This window comes from Oncorhynchus mykiss, chromosome 26 (genome assembly GCF_013265735.2).
Source record: "Oncorhynchus mykiss isolate Arlee chromosome 26, USDA_OmykA_1.1, whole genome shotgun sequence".
Taxonomy (NCBI): Eukaryota; Metazoa; Chordata; class Actinopteri; order Salmoniformes; family Salmonidae; genus Oncorhynchus; species Oncorhynchus mykiss.
This window is the reverse complement of record NC_048590.1, coordinates 28,213,079-28,232,236: the sequence shown is the minus strand read 5'-3', so window position 1 is coordinate 28,232,236 and position 19,158 is coordinate 28,213,079. Positions and strand designations below refer to the sequence as shown.

Sequence of the window (19,158 nt, the reverse complement as noted above, 5' to 3'; positions counted from 1 at the left end):
CACACGGTAAGGTGGGGAAAAGGGGCTGGATGGAACCAAAGAAAAGTTCATGTTCCCTCTCCTACCTTACCTGCCTACCCACTGGTTACCTATTCTTAGCACCACCTGGCGCACTAACCAAAATACGTGCTTCACGGTTGGGATTGTGTTCCTTGGCTTGCAAGCCTCCCTCTTTTCCCTCCAAACATAACGATGGTCATTATGGCCAAACAGTTCTATTTTTGTTTCATCAGACCAGAGGACATTTCTCCAAAAAGTATGATCTTTGTCCCCATGTGCAGTTGCAAACTGTAGTCTGGCTTTTTTATGGCGGTTTTGGAGCAGTGGCTTCTTCCTTACTGAGCGGCCTTTCAGGTTATGTCGATATAGGACTTGTTTTACTGTGGATATAGATACTTTTGTACCTGTTTCCTCCAGCATAATCACAAGGTCCTTTGCTGTTGTTCTGCGATTCTGGGATTGATTCGCACTCTCTAGGAGACAGAACGCGTCTCCTTCCTGAGCGGTATGACGGCTGCGTGGTCCCATCGTGTTCATACTTGTGTACTATTGTTTGTACAGATGAACGTGGTACCTTCAGGCGTTTGGAAATTGCTCCCAAGGATGAACCAGACTTGTGGAGGTCTTGGCTGTTTTCATTTAATTTTCCCATGATGTCAAGCAAAGAGGCACTGAGTTTGAAGGTAGGCCTTGAAATACATCCACAGGTACACCTCCAATTGACTCAAATTATGTCAATTAGCCTATCAGAAGCTTCTAAAGCCATGGCATCATTTTATGGAATTTTACAAGCTGTTTAAAGGCACAGTCAACTTAGTGTATGTAAACTTCTGACCCACTGGAATTGTGATACAGTGAATTATAAGTGAAATAATCTGTCTCTAAACAATTGTTGGAAACATTTCTTGTGTCATGCACAAGTAGATGGACCTAACCGACTTGCCAAAACTATAGTTTGTTAACAAGACATTTGTGGAGTTGTTGAAAAACGAGTTTTAATGTCTCCAACCTAAGTGTATGTAAACTTCTGACTTCAACTGTACAAACACACAACAACACGGAAACTGGGGAACATAACACCTGCAAACTTTGTGTTTAAAAACGTACAGTAAAGAGTCACAAGTTCTAAGAGGGAAAATCTCTGCACTTAGAGAAGCTGTTGAAAAACAGCTTGTCAAATTGGAGTCAGAAGGGGTCCTTACTCTAGTTAACTACACTGAATGGGCAGCTCCAATTGTGTGTATACTGAAAACAGACAATACAGGTAACTATCAATCCGTGGCTGGAAGTAGATCAGTATCCGTTACCAAAAACGCAGGACTCATTCACCAAGCTGACGGGGTGAGAAGTTCACAAAGCTGGATTTGTCACAGGCATACCATCCAGTACAACTAGAGGAGAGCTCTAAGCACTATCTCACCATGAATATGCATAAGGGGTTGTTTAAGGTCAACATGCTTCCTTATGGTGTTGCCTGTGCTCCAGCTATTTTTCAGAAAATAATGGATCTGATCCTACAAGGTATAAATGGGGTAATCTACTATCTTGATGATATACTTATCACATGGCGTAACACAGTAGAGCACATGAGAAATCTTGAAGAAGTGCTAAAAAGACTGAAATCTGAAGGTTAAAAGATTATTTCTTCCAGAACAGCATAGCCTATCTAGGTCATGTGATAGATGCAGAGGGGATGCACCCCATGAAACAGACAACTGAAGCTATTAGGCTCACATTCCTACAAACACCACTGAGCTCAGGTCTTTTCTTTTGTTACTTAACTATTATGGAAAATTAATTCAAAATCTGTCTACCATAATTAAGGCTGTGACCGCTCAACTGCAGAAAGGTGTCAAATGGGAATGGTCACAGAAAAGCCAAAGTACTTTTGAGGAAGCTAAGAGACATCTAAACTCAGCAAAAAAAGAAACGTCCCTTTATCAGGACCCTGTCTTTCAAAGATAATTCGTAAAAATCCAAAAAACTTCACAGATCTTCATTGTAAAGTGTTTAAACACTGTTTTCCATGCTTGTTCAATGAACCATAAAACATTTATGAACATGCGCCTGTGGAACGGTCATTAAGACACTAACAGCTTACAGATGGTAGGCAATTAAAGTCACAGTTATGAAAACTTTGGACACTGAAGAGGCCTTTCTAAAAAACACCAAAAGAAAGACGCCCAGGGTCCCTGCTCATCTGCGTGAATATGCCTTAGGCATGCTGCAAGGAGGCATGAGGACTGCAGATGTGGCCAGGGCAATAAATTGCAATGTCTGTACTGTGAGATGCCTAAGACAGCACTATTGGGAGACAGGATGGACAGCTGATCGTCCTCGCAGTGGCAGACAACGTGTAACCACACCGGCACAGGATCGGTACATCCGAACATCACACCTGCGGGACAGGTACAGGATGGCAACAACAACTGCCCGAGTTACACCAGGAACGCACAATCCCTCCATCAGTGCTCAGACTGTCTGCAAGAGGCTGAGAGAGGCTGGACTGAGGGCTTGTAGGCCTGTTGTAAGGCAGGTCCTCACCAGACATCACCGGCAACAACTTTGCCTATGGGCACAAACCCACCGTCACTGGACCAGACAGGACTGTCAAAAAGTGCTCTTCACTGATGAGTCGCGGTTTTGTCTCACCAGGGGTGATGGTCGGATTTGCGTTTATTGTCGAAGGAATGAGCGTTACACCAAGGCCTGTACTCTGGAGCGGGATCGATTTGGAGGTGGAGGGTCCGTCATGGTCTGGGGCGGTGTGTCACAGCATCATCTGACTGAGCTTGTTGTCATTGCAGGCAATCTCAACGCTGTGCATTACAGGGAAGACATCCTCCTCCCTTGTGTGGTACCCTTCCTGCAGGCTCATTCTGACATGACCCTCCAGCATGACAATGCCACCAGCCATACTGCTCGTTCTGTGCGTGATTTCCTGCAAGTCAGGAATGTCAGTGTTCTGCCATGGCCAGCAAAGAGCCCGGATCTTAATCCCATTGAGCACGTCTGGGACCTGTTGGGGTGGGTGAGGGTGAGGGCCATTCCCACCAGAAATGTCCGGGAACTTGCATGTGCCTTGGTGGAAGGGTGGGTTAACATCTCACAGCAAGAACTGGCATATCTGGTGCAGTCCATGAGGAGATGCACTACAGTACTTAATGCAGCTGGTGGCCACACCAGATACTGACTGTTACTTTTGATTTTGACCTCCCCTTTGTTCAGGGACACATTTTTCAATTTCTGTTAGTTGCATGTCTGTGGAACTTGTTCAGTTTATGTCTCAGTTGTTGAATCTTGTTATGTTCATACAAATATTTACACATGTTAAGTTTGCTGAAAATAAACACAGTTGACAGTGAGAGGATGTTTCTTTTTTTGCTGAGTTTACTTACTAGCCAGGTGTTAGCTCACTACAACCCGGAGCTACAGCTCATACTAGCCTGTAATGCTTCAGTGGTAGGTGTAGGTGCTGTGATTTCTCACTAAATGAAGGATGGTTCTGAGAAACCTATAGCAATTGCCTATAGGATGCTTCCCAAACAGAAAGGAACTATTCTCAAATAGAGAAAGTAGCAATAGGACTGGTGTTTGGAGTTTCATGAAATTTCATGAGTATCTGTATGGTAGGAAATGTACCATGCTGACAGACCATAAGCCTCTTCTTATGATTCTTGGTCCTAAGACAGGTGTCCCAACACTTGCAGCAGCTAGAATGCAGCGATGGTCTTTTATTTTAGAAACATGGCAGCATGGTAATGCAGATGCGTTGTCCAGACTCCAACTGGGTGATTGTAGGGGTCCTACACCAAATCCAGTGTATAGAGTGAAAATGGTTAAGCAGTATGTATTCTTTGGGGTTTCAGGGTGGTGATTCCACAAAGCCTGCAAAGCAGACTATTGGCAGAACTACATGAGTGATTGGGGTGTAGTTAAGATGAAATCCTTAGCTAGAAGTCTTCTCTGGTGGCCCACTCTTGATGAAAATATTGAAACTGAAGTAAGTCTCTGTGACATATGCAAGCAGAAGTGTAGCATGCCTGCGAAATTGCCAGTACATGGCAATGGGCATCAGGTCAATGGGAGAGAATTCACTTAGACCTTGCAGAAGACCACAAGCAATTGTTTTTGATTGTTATGGATGCTTATGCTAAATGGCCAGAAATTGTACACATGCAGAGTACTACTTCAGCTAAAACTGTTGAGGTACTCAGAAATCTGTTTGCTTCCTATGGTCTGCCCCAGGAAGTAGTCACAGATAATGGCCCACAATTCACTTCCTGTGAAATGAAAACGTACTTAAAATTGAATGGCATCAAGCATACCACGCCACCTGCATATCACCCAGCTTCAAATGGGTTAGCTGAAAGGCTAGTGCAAAATCTTAAGAAGTCGCTAGCTAAGAACAGAGCAGTAGGTGGTATGACGTTACAGTATTGTGTTGCTAACTTCCTATATGGCTACCACAACACACCACATACTAGAACACGCAAAACGCCAGCAGAGCTGTTCTTAAAGAGACAGGTTTGTACACGACTGTCCCTGATTAAACCATAGTTCTCGCCGAGTGAACAGACTGAGGGGTCAGTGGCAAACCACAGAAGGTCAGATCCTTCTCTGTTTTTCAAGAGGTCTTGGTAAAGAATTACAGGGGAGGGGAAATATGGTTGAATGGTTTGATAACTAAGGTTCTGGTTCTTGCTACATACATGGTTAATGTTGAGGGTAACTGTGTGAAAAGACGTGAATCAGATGTTGAACATCAAGCCAAGGAGACAAGGTGATGCTCTTGCACAGGGAGATGGTTCTCTTTATGTAGGAGGATCTTAGAACTATGATGTTGATGACATTGATATGGACAATGCGATCAATGTGCCTCAGAGCACAGCTGCTGAAACAGTTGAGATGCGCCTTGGTGGAAGCCTCAGAATGTTGTTCTGAGACCCCGTCCTGTCCGTAACAAACGCCCACCACAGAACCTGGACTTGTAAAAGGACTACTGGGAATAATTTTATTTTATTTTTTAACAAAGAAATGTGTAACAACTTGTTTTGAAGAATCCTGGAATGTTAACGCAGTAAATTGGTTATGTACTTAGGAGTTGTTAAAATAAACGTTGTTAAAGTTAAAATAAGAGAGTTGTCACGGCTTTCGTCGGAAGAAGAAGAGGAGTCATTGGACCAAAATGCAGCGGGGTACGTGTTCATCTTTATTAGCTCAACTGACTGAACACTGAATACAAAATAACACAAACATAGCCGAAACAGTTCTGCAATGTGCAACCAACACTAAACACGAAAATAACCACCCACAACTAACAGTGGGAAAACAGGCTACCTAAGTATGGTTCTCAATCAGAGACAACGAAAGACAGCTGTCCCTGATTGAGAACCATACCCGGCCAAAACATAGAAATGCAAAACCTAGGCTAGAATACCCACCCACATCACACCCTGACCAAACAAAAAATATAAACATATAAAACAATCTACGGTCAGGGCGTGACAAGAGTAAGGTTCTCAACTAGTTGAAGTGTAGTGTTTGAGCGATGTGCATAATAACATGTTGCTTCTGGTTAAAATGGTATGCACATGTTCAGTGCGTGATATCGGAAGAATGTATCTGATTGGATGCGCATAGCTTAATTGGCAGGCCCTCACTCAACTGGCTATGTTGTATCTGTTGTCATGTTGGAAATAAACCGTTTCCATGATGTTAATGCTTTATACTGTCGAGTTTCTCTTTGCAATAACTAAAAAGAACATCCTTCCTTTAACTGGGGATGCAACAATTTATAGGTTTGAATCTCACTGATGCCGTGTCACAATAAAAAATAAATGTGTTTGCATGATTAATGTCTAAGGAAATTCATTTCTATGTGTCCTATCTGTGCTAAAGAGTTAAAGCAAAATAAGATGTCAGTGTTATTAAAAGTCTTATTAAATAATTCAGTCAACATTTTTATGAAATTATTTAAAAACCTTCAAATAACCTATAAATTCTGTTCTCAGACCGTTAATAAAACCTCCCAGGAAAAAATTCAAGGAACCAGAATAAAACATTCTCAGAACCTCCCTGCAACCAAAAAATGCACGTTCCCAGAAAAGGCAACATTTTTACTTCTGTTCTCAAAACGTTTAAATAAAACGTTCAGTTTTATCGGTCAGGAAATGTATAGCTTCCCATAACCAATGTGAAATCAAAAACATACAATCCCACAACTTCCAAGGAACCAAATGTGCTAGCTGGGATCTTTCCTGAGTTTGTTATAGACACAAGTCATGTGTACTGCAGGCCTCTGGTGTTGACAGTGCTGTGATGGCAAACACGGCAGAAGGAAATCTAAAGCTGTCGTTCAGAAAAGCAACCCCATGTTTACAGCAAGGTCAAATGATAATGTCATTGGTATTACCATGTCAATGTTGATGCTGTGTACTGCAGGACAGGATCAATCAGCTGGAGCTGGATCTGGATGAAGAAAAGCAAAGTGGAGACCTGCTGATTGTCAGGATAGACCGAGGCAGAGAACAGGTGAGTCCCTTACCACTATCCCTGACTGACCACTCTAACTGACCTCCAGTCAGTGGGGCATTCTAACATTCATTAACCATGGTTCACCAATTTGTCTCTGACTCTATTGTGACCGGGAGTCACACTCCTAAACTTCATGACCTTCATTATCATCTGCAAAAGACAGAAAGCATTTCAAGTACAGTCATTCCAGAGCAGCTTGGCATAATGTGACATCTAAGCTTACACCCCGTATCAGTTCTTTGTGCTTGTCTGCCATCCCCTCCCGCCATCGACAGCTCAAATACCCACACACACAGACCTACACACCAAGCCATTCTTCATTGCGTGTGTGTGTGGAACAGCCACCCAAAAATCCCACTATCCTAGTTAATTTGTGTTCTGGAGAGAGCAGAGGGGTTATTGCCATGTAAGAGGATCTTGCATAATCGTTCAGTTTGGCAGGCTGCCTGCTCGGTGTAAAAGCGCCAATCCAATTTTCATGCATCAGTCACAAAATACCCCTTTTAATGCACCACCTCAGCCAAAATATGCACACTGCCAAACGTATCAAGTTTACGGCAATGGAGTTCACTTAGCTGTGACTGCGTCTCAGGGACAAATCCATTTCTTGTGGCTGATCATAGTTCTCACATCCTGAGGGAGTCAGACCTAAACACTGCAGCTTTCCTTCCCCTCTGATAAACCTGCTGATGTTGCCATTATAAACTCAGATTGAGATAAGAGTACATACTTCCTGGAGAAAGAGTTGTTGTCAGAAAGTGTTGCTAACTCAGATCAGGAGACTGTTGGTCCGGTGCTTTTTCATGAGGAAGTGACATTATTCCAGATACAATTCATGTACAGAACAAGCTTTTTCTTCTAGGATGTGTTTGTATTATTCAACACGTTCTAAGTGCATTTACCTCCAAGGATCTAGCCTGTTGCAATACCTCTGCAATTCACTGTGCTCTCATTGATTTACATACTGCCAATGCAATCATGATGCATTCTTCATGTCTAACAAAGATAGGACTAGTTATTTTACAGTCAGGTTCATTGTCCCGCAGTAGTAAGATTAAAGGGCTAAGTCTGCACAGTCCTCCAACATTGAAATGGATGAACATGTAAAGACCTGAACAAAGTATGAGAGGCCTAAAAGGAATGAACAAGTACTTACATTTCCTTAAAGGCAAGAAACTCCTGGCACAGAGAAAAGAGTAGCACTAGACAAAGTGACATTACCGCAACACTGGGCCAAGGTGAGTTGCCAAGGCAACAATGGAGTGGTGTACAGTCCTCGTGAAGTAGATGAGGTTAGGATAGGAGGATGTGGTGGTGGTGGTCAGGGGGAGAGGGGGACGGAGAGAGTGGGGTCTGCATGGCCATGATGGCTTGGAGTGAGGGAGGGGCCAGGGGTGGTAGGAAGAACACCTGCGTCTCTCCTGGCACCAGGTGCTCTTCTCCTGTCTAAATGAGAGTAATCTCTCCTCTCTCCTCCCGCCGTCTCTCACAAAGCAGATTAGTTTCTGCTGTATGTTCCAGTCTGCTGAATCAGCTCCCTCAAGCACTGAACTGGGCACACCAGTTATGTGGCCCATCGTTCATCAGAGCAGCCCACCTTCACACACTAATTGGCATAAAATATCACCCATACTAAGCTTCCCTCGCAAAAACAATTGTTGATTAGTTGTCTTTTTCCCATCCACATCTGTATTCCCTTCTCTTGAACTAGTCTGTCTGTCTCTCTCGCTCTCTCTCACTCTTTCTCATTCTCTCTTTCTCTCTGAGACAATGAAGTAGTTTGACAGTTTGAGTTTGTAAGTTTGAGTCAAAAGTTGTTTATTATTCTCAGTTTCTAATCTTTCACAGAAATAGTCAAGCTTAAAAGCTAACATTTACATTTTTCTCTGTCTGGCTTTTGGAAGAAGTTCAACTCCCTGAGGAATTGAGAGGCTTCAGTGCATTCCCAGCACTAGCTATGATAGGTTAATCTAAATATGACTGATTTATTACTCTGAGTCTATCTGAATGTAGATTACTGAGAGCTGACGTGAGATCAGTTCAGGGGAATGCAACCGAAATAAGAATATCCAAACCCCCAATTAGCTACAGGAAGGCTCCTTCCACCTTGAGTAAGACACTACAACAACTGCACACCTACACATACAGGAAGGGTTCTTCCTACCAACACATGAGCAGCCTCTCATAATAGTGTTCTCAGGTTGTGTAACTATTGAGATGAAGGTCTCCTCTCTGATTGACAGGTGGAGCAGATGAGGAATGAACTCCTGCAGGAGAGGGCAGGCAGACAGGACCTGGAATGTGACAAGATGACTCTGGAGAGACAGGTACACACGGCCCTGTTCTTCCCGCTCCTTCTTCCCTTCCTGTCTGGGGGGAAACAACAGCAGTCTATCTGTAAAAAGTCCCTCTAAAAAATCTCTGTCTTCTATCTGTCCTTCTCTGTCTCCATCTCTATACTCCTGCTCTGAAAATGTTATTGTTGACCAAAACATTACCTAATAAAGTAGAACTAAGACTGTGTATCAAAGTTGTTTCTCACACTGTTTCTAACAGAACAAGGACCTGAAGAGTAGAATAGCCCATCAGGAGGGCTCCCAGAAGTCTAACAAGGAGGGCCTGGTGAGCCAGCTGGAGAGCCGGATCCAGGAGCTGGAGGAGAGGCTGGAGGGAGAGGAGCGGTATGGTTAGGGTTGGGGTTGGTTTGGGTTCCTAGGGAGAGGTGGGATTGGGGTGGGGGTTGGAGGGAGAAGAGAGGTCCTGCTATAGGGACCAGTGCTGCCTACAGACTCATTACATAAGCTGTCTGGCTCTAATTAGGTCACATTGCACTTAACCTTGGTTCTTTGGGTTGGTTAGTTTAGTTTTACATTCTTTAGGTTATACTGCATACTATGTGTAGATGCAGTATGTGGCATATGGCCAATTAACTTGTGGTTTCCAGAGTGTTTTATGCACTGCTACAGTATGTGACATGTAGCAGATCGGTAGTCTTACCCATGATGCTGTGTTTTCTAGGGACCGTGCCAACCTGCAGCTGGTGAACCGGAGGCTGGAGAGAAAGGTGAAGGAGATGATGATGCAAGTTGATGAAGAGCACCACTCACTGCAGGATCAGAAGGACCAGGTCAGGATGCAACATACACACATATATACACACACACACACACACACACACACACAAAGCTGTTTTAACCCTCGGTGTTCCTCTTGCAGCTGAACCTGCGTCTGAAGGCCCTGAAGAGGCAGATGGACGAGGCGGAGGAGGAGATTGACCGGCTGGAACACGGCAAGAAGAAGCTGCAGAGAGACCTGGATGAACAGCAGGAGGCCAACGAGCAGCTCCAGAGCCAGCTCAAATCCCTGCGCAGCGAAATGAGGTAAAAATGCTAAATACACACGGCTAACAGAAGACGCTAAGAACATGCTCATTCTGCTTTGGCATTTGTTTACCTAATTAATTATAATGCAGCTCTAGCCAGCTGAAGCTAACAGCATGCACCAAGAAATTCCACAGTGTAAAGCACATGTTTATGAAGTTTCACAGTTGCACACACATTATGTGAACCCACTATAATTGATCTGAACACATTCCCTACCACTGTCCTGGGGGATTTATCACACCTTCCTGAGCAATGTAGTCTAACACGAACATAGTAAAATGCAATGTGTGTAGGCTTTAGCCCACTTTCTATCAAACTGTAACTCTTTCATACTGTGTAAACTACCTCACCCAGCCCTCCACCCAGAATAACACTAGTTTCCCCTCCCTGAAGGCGTAAGACCAACTCTGCTCCACTGGACGACGATGATGATGAGGATGACATCAGCACGGACGGAGAGACCTACTTCCGCTCTTCATCTGGCTATAAACGCTCCTCTAGCCAAGACAACATCCTGTCAACATTCTCTTTGTGAACCAACACAATGAAGAGAATGTTACTAAAACTACAGAAGGACCAAGTGGAGTGACTCCTATTCAGAGAGACCACTTTCAGGTCACGACGTGCTTTTGGAAAACCGGTCAAATAGCATAGGGATGTGTGTTTGCTTTTCCTTTTACAGTACATAGATTGAGAGGGAATGGCTGGATAATAGTTATTGATTAATTGCAATGTCTTGTAAATTATTGATTATAATTTAGCAATAGTTTAATTATCAGCACAATTTCTAAGTTTGTAGATAATCATTGCATGTGTCTTCTTACATCTCATGAATGATCCAGCAAAGAGATGTAAAGGGAATCCAATAATTCACCTTGTAATGCAATCTAAAGGACAGCATTCTGTAACCTCTTATGCCTTATTGAAATGTATCAATGTATTAATCCCACACTAGATTTTATATCTTTAATCAAATATGTTAAGCCGCTTATCAAGTCTGATAGCAACAAATTTCATTTGAAACATTCATTTTTGTATTGTGCATTAGAATATCAATTCAATTTTGTAATGAAGTCAGGCAGAGTGTAAGGCCTTAAATTGATTTGAGTGAAATATTAGCTATTTATTTACTTTTGAATATATGAAGAAATGGCTGAATGAAGGGCAATATGTTTTTAGGGAAATTTGTATGAGGGATTCTTCTTTATACAGATGCTTTTTTTGTATATTTTTTTTACCTGAATAAGGAATAGTAATCCATCCATAATGTTAGCGTGGTCTACAGAACACATCTCTGTTTTATCACTTCTGTTTTCAGGTTTATGACTCCTGACTTATTGCAGTATTCAACCCTGCCTTTATTAAAATTAGATACAGTAGAACTTTTATAAAGACTGGTTAGATCACCGTTCTCAAATCAAGGTTCTACTGTGTATTTTTAGTTGGGCTTTTCCACTAACTACTGGGACTGCGCTGTTACTCCTGAGATTATTGTTTAAATCGTCAATAATCAATTTTTTTGTATTATAGTAACAAACACATTCCTTACTTTTGTTTAAAATGATTCATCTCTGTATTTCATAGAAATATGACTTTTACCAGAAACATGTTACAATGTGAGAAGAAGCTATTTATGTTTATGGTATATCCTCCAAGAACTAAACAGTGTTAATATTGGACATACGAGTCAATCTAATGTAAAATTAACATTTATCTTTGTGTTGCCTACCTTTGTATTTGCTATGTGCACCTGTGGGAGCATATTAATATGCTATATGACCATACAGTCAGTACCTGTTATAAGCATCTGTTGTGCCTATCTAATTATCTGTTGGAGGGGACTGTCCTCTGTTATGCAAGTTTATATGATGAGGGACTTTCTACAGGTGAGCTGTATTGACAATCGATCTGTTTAGCTACACTGTGATGATTTGCACTGTCCGAGGGATTATTTCTGAAGGTGTCCAAGGCTGTTGCCATGTGGAATGAAGAAGAGGCCTTTGGCTGTGTGCCTCCTCCAGGCGTTTTGGAGTGGGGGGGTTGGGAAGAAATACTGCCGCTACCTCTCTGTATGTACACATCTGTACTTTGCTGAGACAAAAACCCTGCTAAAATGAAATAAAGTTATCCTTAGTTAATCTCACATGCTTATTGTCTCTGTAAATCATACTGCTGATCACATCTGTCTCTTCTAATCTATTTAGGTACACAAAATAAGCAACTTTGGAGAGTGTTTAGTTGTATGAGGAAGTTGAAAGGATTGACCTCAGTGGTGCATGAATGCTTTATGATCCTCAGTGTGACCTCATTCATCCTACTTATTATTTTATTGTCTGGCCAAAGCAGCTGTGTCAATATCAGCCCCCCATATTTAATGGGGGGCTGAGTGGGCCAGTATTTTCCTGCTGAAGCCTATTGATCCTGTGTCCAGCACCTGACACCAAAGCACCGCAGGACAGGTCCTCCAAGGTCTCAGGGGGAAAGGACATGATTGATCCCTTGTGTTAAAGAGATGACACCATATGTGAGAAGGTGCAATCCAGGCTTCATTAGGAGATATGACTACATTATTTTTAAAGGTATTTTACAGTTGACTACAGCAGAAGAAAGGGAGTAGAGACAAGGCTTTCTTATCCTCTCAGCAAGACTGGCAGGTCATTGTTCCCAGGTCGTGACCTGCATTTGTCGCCATTCTGTGGAGAACAAACAAATCAACCTTTTAAATGCGTGGGGATCATCTCTGGCCCCTCTGTCAGTCCAAGCAGCATACACACACACTGGGAGAGCATTGCTCGGGGTGGGGCTTTTGTGAGGGCTTTAAAGAATGACCATTCTTGAAATTCTTGTCCTGTGCTTGGGTGAACTCATGCAGTAACTGGTGAAAGATGGGAGTGGGGAGCGGGAAATGGTCATGAGGTAGTAACTTTACAATTGCAAAATATTAAGCTGTCATGGTTGGTGGCTGTAGTGATTTTCTGTAAAGTTGGAAGTAGTGGACCATGGCCTCAGACACTATTTTTTTTTTTTTTTTTTACCTCAGGTCTCAATTGTATAACTTTTAGAATGTTTTAGTTGAGATTGAAGAATATCTTGTTCTTTCAGATAATATTGAACAATGAAAATAAGTAGTCCGACCAACTATTGAGAACTTTCTCAAAACTGTACATGGTACTCTGCTGCCCTCTAGCTGTAGAAATGCTAAAGGCACACGTTAGAAGGTACGAGAAAGAATTTCAAAGACATCTGGAATGTTGGCTTTGTTTTGTCTGCTGTAAATTGTGTTCTCAAGTCCTCTTGATATTCTTCTCTAAGTTGGTAAAATGCATGCTTGCCTGTTGGTGAGATGGGAAAGAAGCATGACATGGTGATGATGAACAGGGGAGTCATCCACCCATTATTTTAGAAGGGGCAAGAAGTACATGAGGATGGAGGGAGGGAGGTCCAAATATCAGTAAATGTTGCATTTTTCAAACATCTGAAACAGTGTTTCTCTGCAATCTTGACATTAACCAATAATCCACATTGATTCTTTAAGAACTTTTATGCCTTAGGAGTTTAGTACAACTGCCACTGGGATGTAGTATCATAACCCAATAATTCAATCAATTTTTGTCTCTTCTAAATTTAAACATTCTTGCCAGCAGGCATGCCAGCTAAGATAGTTAGACAAGCAACTCTAACTTGACTGATAGCCTGAAATGGCTTGGTAAGGAGTTATGAGGATGGGAGATTGGGAACCTATCTAGCTGGCTAGCTAAAGCCAACTTTATAAAATGGCCAGGTGGCTAGTATTACAGAAACAAAAAAAACATTTTAGTTTTATTTATTCATCAAAAAATAATCAATAGGCTTCATAGCTGAATCAAATTCATTTACAGACATACAGTACCAGTCAGAAGTTTGGACACATCAGGGTTTTTCTTTAGTTTTACTATTCTCTACATTGTAGAATAACAGTGAAGATGTCAAAACAATGAAATAACACATATGGAATCATGTAGTATCCCAAAAAAGTGTTAAACAAATCAAAGTATATTTTATATTTGAGATTCTTCAAAGTAAACAACCTTTGCCTTGATAATAGCTTTGCATACTCTTGGCATTCTCTCAACCAGCTTCACCTGGAATGCAATAATCTCAAATTTGGACTCATCAGACCAAAGGACAGATTTCCACCGGTCTAATGTCCATTGCTCTTGTTTCTTGGCCCAAGCAAGTCTCTTCTTATTATTGGTGTCCTTTAGTAGTGGTTTCTTTGCAGAAATTCAACTGTCATGACGTGGCCCTCTTTGGGTATAGCGTGCCTCCCCCCTCTCTCTCGCTGCCAGGCTGCTGTTATCTCAGGTCGTAAATTCCTGTAGGAGACTCTCTTCCTCATGGCCAGATAGTATAGAGAGAGAGGAGGTTTCACAGGTGTCACGGCCATTAAAAGAACTGGACCAAGGTGCAGCGTGGTGAGCGTACATTTTCTCTTTTATTCTAAATGACGCCGACAAAACAATAAACAACACAAAACAAACCGTGATGCTTAAGGCATCAAACAAAGTACTTTTTTTTGTTGAATTTTTACCCCTTTTTCTCCCCAATTTCGTGGTATCCAATTGTTGTAGTAGCTACTATCTTGTCTCATCGCTACAACTCCGTACGGGCTCGGGAGAGACGAAGGTTGAAAGTCATGCTTTGGCGCGAACCCAGGGACTCTGATGGCACAGCTGGCGCTGCAGTACAGCGCCCTTAACCACTGCGCCACCCGGGAGGCCCATCAAACAAAGTTAACATCCCACAAACACAGGTGGGAAAAAGGGTACCTAAGTATGGTTCCCAATCAGAGACAACGATAGACAGCTGTCCCTGATTGAGAACCATACTCGGCCAAAACATAGAAATAGAAAATCATAGAAACACAAAACATAGAATGCCCACCCCAACTCACTCCCTGACCAAACCAAAATAGAGACATAAAAAGGATCTTGGCAACAGCAGAACAAAGGAACCTCTTCTCCAGCATAGAACTTGAGAACTGAACAATGTACATGTTTTGGAGAAGGTGTACACGGTCGGGGAAGAATCCAGCTACGACTGGTCCATTTCGTTTAATGTTTGTGAAACTCATGAGAGACAATACAGCCACATTACCGTAACTCTGTTTATACAAGAGTCTCAGTTATAAGGCTTGCATCTAATTGTTGTATAAAACGAATGAGTAAGGTGAAACTATTTATGAACTTATGTAATGTGATTTTAAACTGTTTAATGAACTGTCTGTGATGTATTTAAAATTCAAGGCACACTTAACCAGCATGGCTACCGCAGCATTCTGCAGCGATACGCCATCCCATCTGGTTAGCACATTATGGGACTATCATTTGTTTTTCAAGAGGACAATGACCCAAAACACACCTCCAGGCTGTGTAAGGGCTATTTGACCAAGAAGGAGAGTGATGGAGTGCTGCATCAGATGACCTGGCCTCCACAATCACCTGACCTCAACCCAATTGAGATGGTTTGGGATGAGTTGGACCGCAGAGTGAAGGAAAAGCAACCAACAAGTGCTCAACATATGTGGGAACTCCTTCAAGAATGTTGGAAAAGCATTCCTCAGGAAGATGGTTGAGAGAATGCCAAGCGTGTGCGTGTGCAAAGCTGTCATCAAGGCGAAGGGTGGCTACTTTGAAGAATCTAAAATCTATTTATATCTACGAAAACACTTTTTTGGTTACTACATGACTCCATATGTGTTATTTCATAGTTTTGATGTTTTCACTATTATTATACAATGTAGAAAATAGTCCAAATAAAGAAAAACTCTTGAATGAGTAGGTGTGTCCAAACTTTTGACTGTGAGTCCTGCCCATCACCGGCAGCTAAAAGCAGGACTGAGTTTGGGAAATCCTGGTAGAGTATCTAGCATCCTGCCTTGCATATCTTTTCTCTGTGGTGCACCTTGGAAGGAACCACTTACTATGGGGGTGGGGTACACCTTGCCTGGTCCAGTCAGTGTGCCCCCTCTTAAGTTTAGTAATTAATTCAACAAAACTAAAAAACTATTATTTTATTTAAGATGACAAATCTGAGGGGGCAAGTGCACTTGTGCCCCCTATGGGCATGACACCTCTGATGAAGTTTCATAACAAACCTCAACTACTTATTTATGATGGGAGAGAAAGAACATTTTACAGAATACATATTGAAGGACTGACACTGCTGGAAGATGAATTGTAGACAGTGTTAATGGGCAGGCATGCTGATTGATGTATGATCTCTATGGGTGAGAGCGTTAATGATGAGGTAGCTAATGAATCTCAATAGGGGGCTGTGGCCCCTGGCAGATGGCTTTAATCACCCAGCCTGACTGTCAGGAGCCTTAATAGACCCAGAGGGAGAGAGAGGGTGGCTGCCTTCCACAACCACTGGCCCCCATTCACACCCCAAAACCACCATTCACTACAAAGATGACTAAATCTTAAAGATGCCTCAGTTCTTCAGGAGTCAGATCTCTCTTTAGCGGTGTTAGTCAGTGTTACCCTATATGATGAACCTGAAATATAGTGAAAACTTCCTCATCTCATTTTAGTTTACACCTCATCATCACTGAGTCACTCTGAACCCCACAATGACTGCTTGTTTCAAACATATTTTCAACAATATGAAGGACACTTTAAGTCCTTCAAAAAATAAAAAATGCTTCCAACACAAGATCATGCCTCAAGGTTTACAGTAACATCCCACTTGGCACAGACATCAATTCAACATATATTCCAAGTTGGTTCAACGTCATTTAATTGAAAGGAGTTGGAAACAGCATTGATTCAACCAGTGTGTGCCCAGTGGGATCAAATAACATTACAAATGTCAAACAGCCAGTTTGATGTTCACTCACTCCAGAGAACTCCAACAACAGACAGAATAATTGTACAATTGGGACAGACTATCTGTGATACAAGACTGTCTGTCAGTGGGTGACGATTGGCTCTTCCGTGAGGTAGTTGCCAAAACAAAAGTCTATGAAATTCCACGGCTGTAGTGATGCAGGACAGACAACAGCTTTTGTTGTTGGTTACAACAACAACAGCCACCTCACCACGTCAGTAAGTATCCTCATAGAAGTGTAGTGACAGTCTTCTGAGGGTCTAATGCAGCCAATGGTTGATAGGAGAGCCCAATTCACTGAGCCTCTCTCTTACAAAACAAACAGAAAGCATCAGAAAGGAACAGACAAGCCTTCCGACATCAAACACTGAATTAACAAGTCAGTAGAATACATACATGTTTTGTATGTTGCCTTGTTATTGAAAGGATATGAACTTGTCATCCGTGTCTGAGTTGTCTGGGAGCTTTAGGGTCGTGTGGTTGTCATTGTATGCAGTTTGATATGCTGAGGATGCCAGGTCATGAGGGAATTAAATATTCTGGGCTTGAACTGTTTCTCCCTGGAGGCCTTCTGAGGTCTGAGCTCGACTATCAGATCGGCTCCGGTATGAATCTAGTCATTCTTGAAAGACCAGCCAGGTGGAAACAAGAGTAACACTGTTGAATCAAGTGCCTGCCAGAAGCAAGACACTAAGATCACAATCAACACACCTTACCTGACATATAGTACTCATGGGATAGTGAAATATGGCATCTGAGTTTGATATATCCCTGTGTTACTTTAAGAATTGATCAGTATAGCATGAAAGGTGACTTGCTGACTGATTCAGAAGTAAACAAAACCATGATGGTTAATGGTTAACCTTAAAGTGTGGAAACAACACTCATATTATTCAGACAATTGACTTACTTTACATATTGGCGCATTTTTGTTGAAACATATGATATATTTGCCTATGTACAACATGACCTGTTACGCAATTGGTTTTACTATGAGACCACAGAAAATACCCTGAACATTAGTTTAGTTTCTATGTGTCTGTTTCTGCTGAGGTAGGACATAGAGTTGTGACCATACCAATGCCAGGAGTGTGATCCCCATTTTGACATGGAGAAATGTGTCAACTACTTCATGCATTTTTCTCAAGGAAGGTACAGTAGTATATTTATCTATATTTTCACATTCAATGCAAACTCTGGAAGGATCAGCAACCCCTCTTTGTCAAAACCCCCTCCTATAATGATCAAATATCAACTATCACATTTTAAATGAGCAGCCTACCATATCATCAACACATTTCACCCCAAGCCTTAAAACACTATCGAAACCTGAATATAAGCAAACAGATACCTGTCCATACAACCTTACTGTAATTCAACTCACACATGATTTCCCACAAACCATTCAATGTCTATAATGCATACACTCAATACTGCTACTGTACCAGAAGCAGTCCTGCCTAGCTACCAGTTTACACCTGGTGCTAACATGCATCCTTTGTCCTGATCTTGTCCACATTCCAATTGTGCACACATTTTAAAGATAGGTGTAGACGATTAAAGGACGCATTGTGATCTGATTGCGATCAGATCTTTCGGACCACCTTTGGAGGTAGTCAGGGACCCATTGTATCTGGATATCAATCAAGTGTAAACAGATCTGGATGGTCAAACCATTTACCACTAGAAAATCCTGGCCTCGAGGGACCCCCATTCGAGCCAGTGATTAGTCTTTTGGACGTAAACATTCTAACAGTCTAATAAATAGATTTCATATATGCCATTGCAAAAATAATCGTTGGTCGTTGGTCTTAGGTAACAATAGAATATGAAAGAAAATGTATTTCAAATAAAACAATTTCATGTAACTGCATACAATAAGTACAAACAAAAAAATACTAAAACACCACAATTCAAGTGGTAAAATCCATTAAAAACACCATCATAAAGATCAGTAATTATTCATTTGTTAAGGGCAGGTCTTCAACAACATTTTGAAACGTCATTTTTTCCTTCTTTTTTTCTTCTGAAGAACAGAATGGCGTATTCTGAAATTAAATACATGACAATACTTTGAGTGATTTGCATACAGGGAGACCCCAGGAAATCTGGTCACAATGGGGACATAGTGGACGGATAAGAGCCACATTTTAAAACCATGTGTAGAACCAACAAACCTTGATCAGAAAGTGATTTGATCATATTGATCAGATCACGAAACCCACAGGTAGGGGGCAAGGTGTAAACGAGGCTTCTGTTGGATGGCCCATCCCCAATGTGCCATAGAGCTCTACCTGTCCATGTTTGTGACAGCCCAACCCAGGTGGGCGGCGCAAAGCAAGAGAGTGGGAGAAATGTGGCCTGACAG

At 41.9% G+C, this 19,158-nt stretch overlaps 1 protein-coding gene across 1 annotated transcript in view; it reads left to right on the top strand.

The window, feature by feature from the left end:
• LOC110506540 (cingulin-like protein 1) overlaps positions 1–12,063 on the top strand; it is a 42,983-nt gene extending 30,920 nt beyond the window's left edge. Inside the window, exons 14-19 of the mRNA XM_021586228.2 lie at positions 6,445–6,534; positions 8,781–8,864; positions 9,094–9,218; positions 9,556–9,664; positions 9,754–9,917; positions 10,314–12,063. Of these exons, the coding sequence (XP_021441903.2) occupies positions 6,445–6,534; positions 8,781–8,864; positions 9,094–9,218; positions 9,556–9,664; positions 9,754–9,917; positions 10,314–10,455 (714 nt within the window). The 3' untranslated portion in view covers positions 10,456–12,063. The remainder of the gene's footprint in view (positions 1–6,444; positions 6,535–8,780; positions 8,865–9,093; positions 9,219–9,555; positions 9,665–9,753; positions 9,918–10,313) is intronic.
• The last annotated feature ends 7,095 nt before the right edge of the window (positions 12,064–19,158 follow it).